The 2055-nt window shown below is 34.2% G+C and overlaps 1 protein-coding gene across 1 annotated transcript; it reads left to right on the top strand.

Annotated features, from left to right (window-relative positions):
• Window positions 1–708: 708 nt before the first annotated feature.
• On the top strand, window positions 709–1793 carry LOC131648723 (uncharacterized). The gene is made up of 3 exons (XM_058918454.1): window positions 709–801; window positions 891–1062; window positions 1303–1793. The coding sequence occupies exons 1-3, from the start codon at window positions 709–711 to the stop codon at window positions 1791–1793; spliced, it is 756 nt and encodes a 251-aa protein (XP_058774437.1).
• The last annotated feature ends 262 nt before the right edge of the window (window positions 1794–2055 follow it).

The following is a 2055-nucleotide window of genomic DNA, read 5'->3' as shown; positions in this document are numbered from 1 at the left end:
AATTATGTTTTCATTAATATTCTTTTTATCAAATTTAAAGTTTATCAAATATAGTTTAAGTGTCACTCTCGAGACTATTGTAAGTAAATAAATTATTGTGAAATTTTAATGGTCTCTATTCAAATGCACCATCAACTGACTTGAGAATTAGTTAAAAAATTTAATCTTGATATAATTTAGAAGTTACAAATTTACAAAATATTAATTTATTAATCACTCAAGTGTACAAAAAAATCAATCATAAATAAAAAATTGAGAGAAACTTCAAGGTTAAGATTTTTTTTATATATTAGTTGAATGTTTATTTTAAAATAAGATAAAATTTTCATTTAAGTTTATTTTATTTAGTATGGTTTTATTTATGGTCGATAAAAAAAATAAAAAACTATCCAACTTATTTTATTTGTTAATAGATAATATTATTTAGTAATATTTAAATATTATAATTCATTTTTAAATATTCTAATTTTTCAAATCACTGGTAAGATGTAATTAAAATGATGAATAAAAAGAAAGATAATAAATGTAATTGTTCAAATCACATACTCCCTCCGTCCCATATTATAAGCAAATTTTACCTTTTTAGATTCATTCAATAGTTAATGTATCTAGTCTGTATATAGACTAGATACATTAATTATTGAATGAATATAAAAAGGTGAAATTTGCTTATAATATGGGACTGAGGGAGTATATGATATAATAAGAATGGAGAATGGAAAGTACCAATTGTTAGGAAGATTCCTATCAATTGGTGCTTTCATCATTCCACCAGTCATAATCAGACAGCATTTGTCCCTGGTAAACAAATTCATTCCAACATTCTCCTTGCCACAGAGCTTATCAAAGGCTACTCTAGGAAGTATGGTCCTCCAAGATGTCTTATACAGCTTGACCTCCAAAAAGCATATGATATGCTTAATTGGAAGGCTATTAGTACCATCTTGCTTGAGCTTGGGTTTCCTGAGGTCTTTGTCAATTGGATTATGGCAGGTGTATCCACTGTCTCTTATAGATTCAGTATCAATGATGATCCCTCAAAACTTATGGTGGCAAAGAGAGGTATAAGGCAAGGGGATCCAATATCCCCCTACCTTTTTGTGCTTGTCATGGAATATATGAGCAGGCTCCTACAAAGAATGCAGCAAAATCATAATTTCAACCATCATTCTAGATGTGCAAAGCTAGCCTTGACCCACCTTACCTTTGCTGATGACATTCTGCTCTTTACTAGGGGTGAGAAAAGTTCTGTTGATATGATGATGAAAACCATGCACACCTTCTACAATTCCACATGATTAGGGGTTAATCCTTCAAAATGCAATGTGTATTTTGGTGCTGTCAGTGAGGAGGAGAAACAGAGTATCCTTGTGAGCACTGGTTTCAATGAGGGTCAACTGCCTTTCCGTTACCTTGGTGTGCCTCTCACCAGTAAGAAGATGTCTTTGAATCACTATCTTCCCCTCATTGAAAGGATCCTGAGCAAGATCCATCACTGGAGTGCCAAACTGTTAAGTTTGGCTGGAAGGATCCAACTTGTAAAATCTGTCTGCACGGCCATTGCAAGTTATTGGATGCAATGTTTCTCGATTCCCAAGTGTGTCATACACAAAATTCATTCTGTTTGTCGCTCATTCATCTGGACAGGTGGTGATACTAATAGCAGGAAGAGCCCCGTGGCCTGGGACAATGTGAGCAAGCCAATCAAATATGAAGGGATGGGAATTATCAATCTGGAAATGTGGAATCAAGTAACCATGCTCAAACTTCTATGGAATCTGAGTAAAAAATAGGACTGCCTATGGGTGAAGTGGATGCACTCGTATTTCATTAAAGAGCAAAATCTCATGAACATTGAGGTAACCATGGGTGCTTCATGGATCATTAAAGGGGTTATGAAAGCTAGGGACCGCATTAATGACATTCTGAGCTACTGGAATAGCAGCATCACCTCTCAGAAGTTTAGTTTGGGGAGTGCTTATAAAGTGTTATATAGTGATCAAAATACTGTTGCTTGGTATGATTTGATTGCAGGGAACATGGCTAGACCAAGGG

Source organism: Vicia villosa, linkage group LG2 (assembly GCF_029867415.1).
Source record: "Vicia villosa cultivar HV-30 ecotype Madison, WI linkage group LG2, Vvil1.0, whole genome shotgun sequence".
NCBI lineage: Eukaryota > Viridiplantae > Streptophyta > Magnoliopsida > Fabales > Fabaceae > Vicia > Vicia villosa.
The sequence above is the reverse complement of the archived record's forward strand: the minus strand, read 5'-3'. Positions and strand labels throughout refer to the sequence as shown.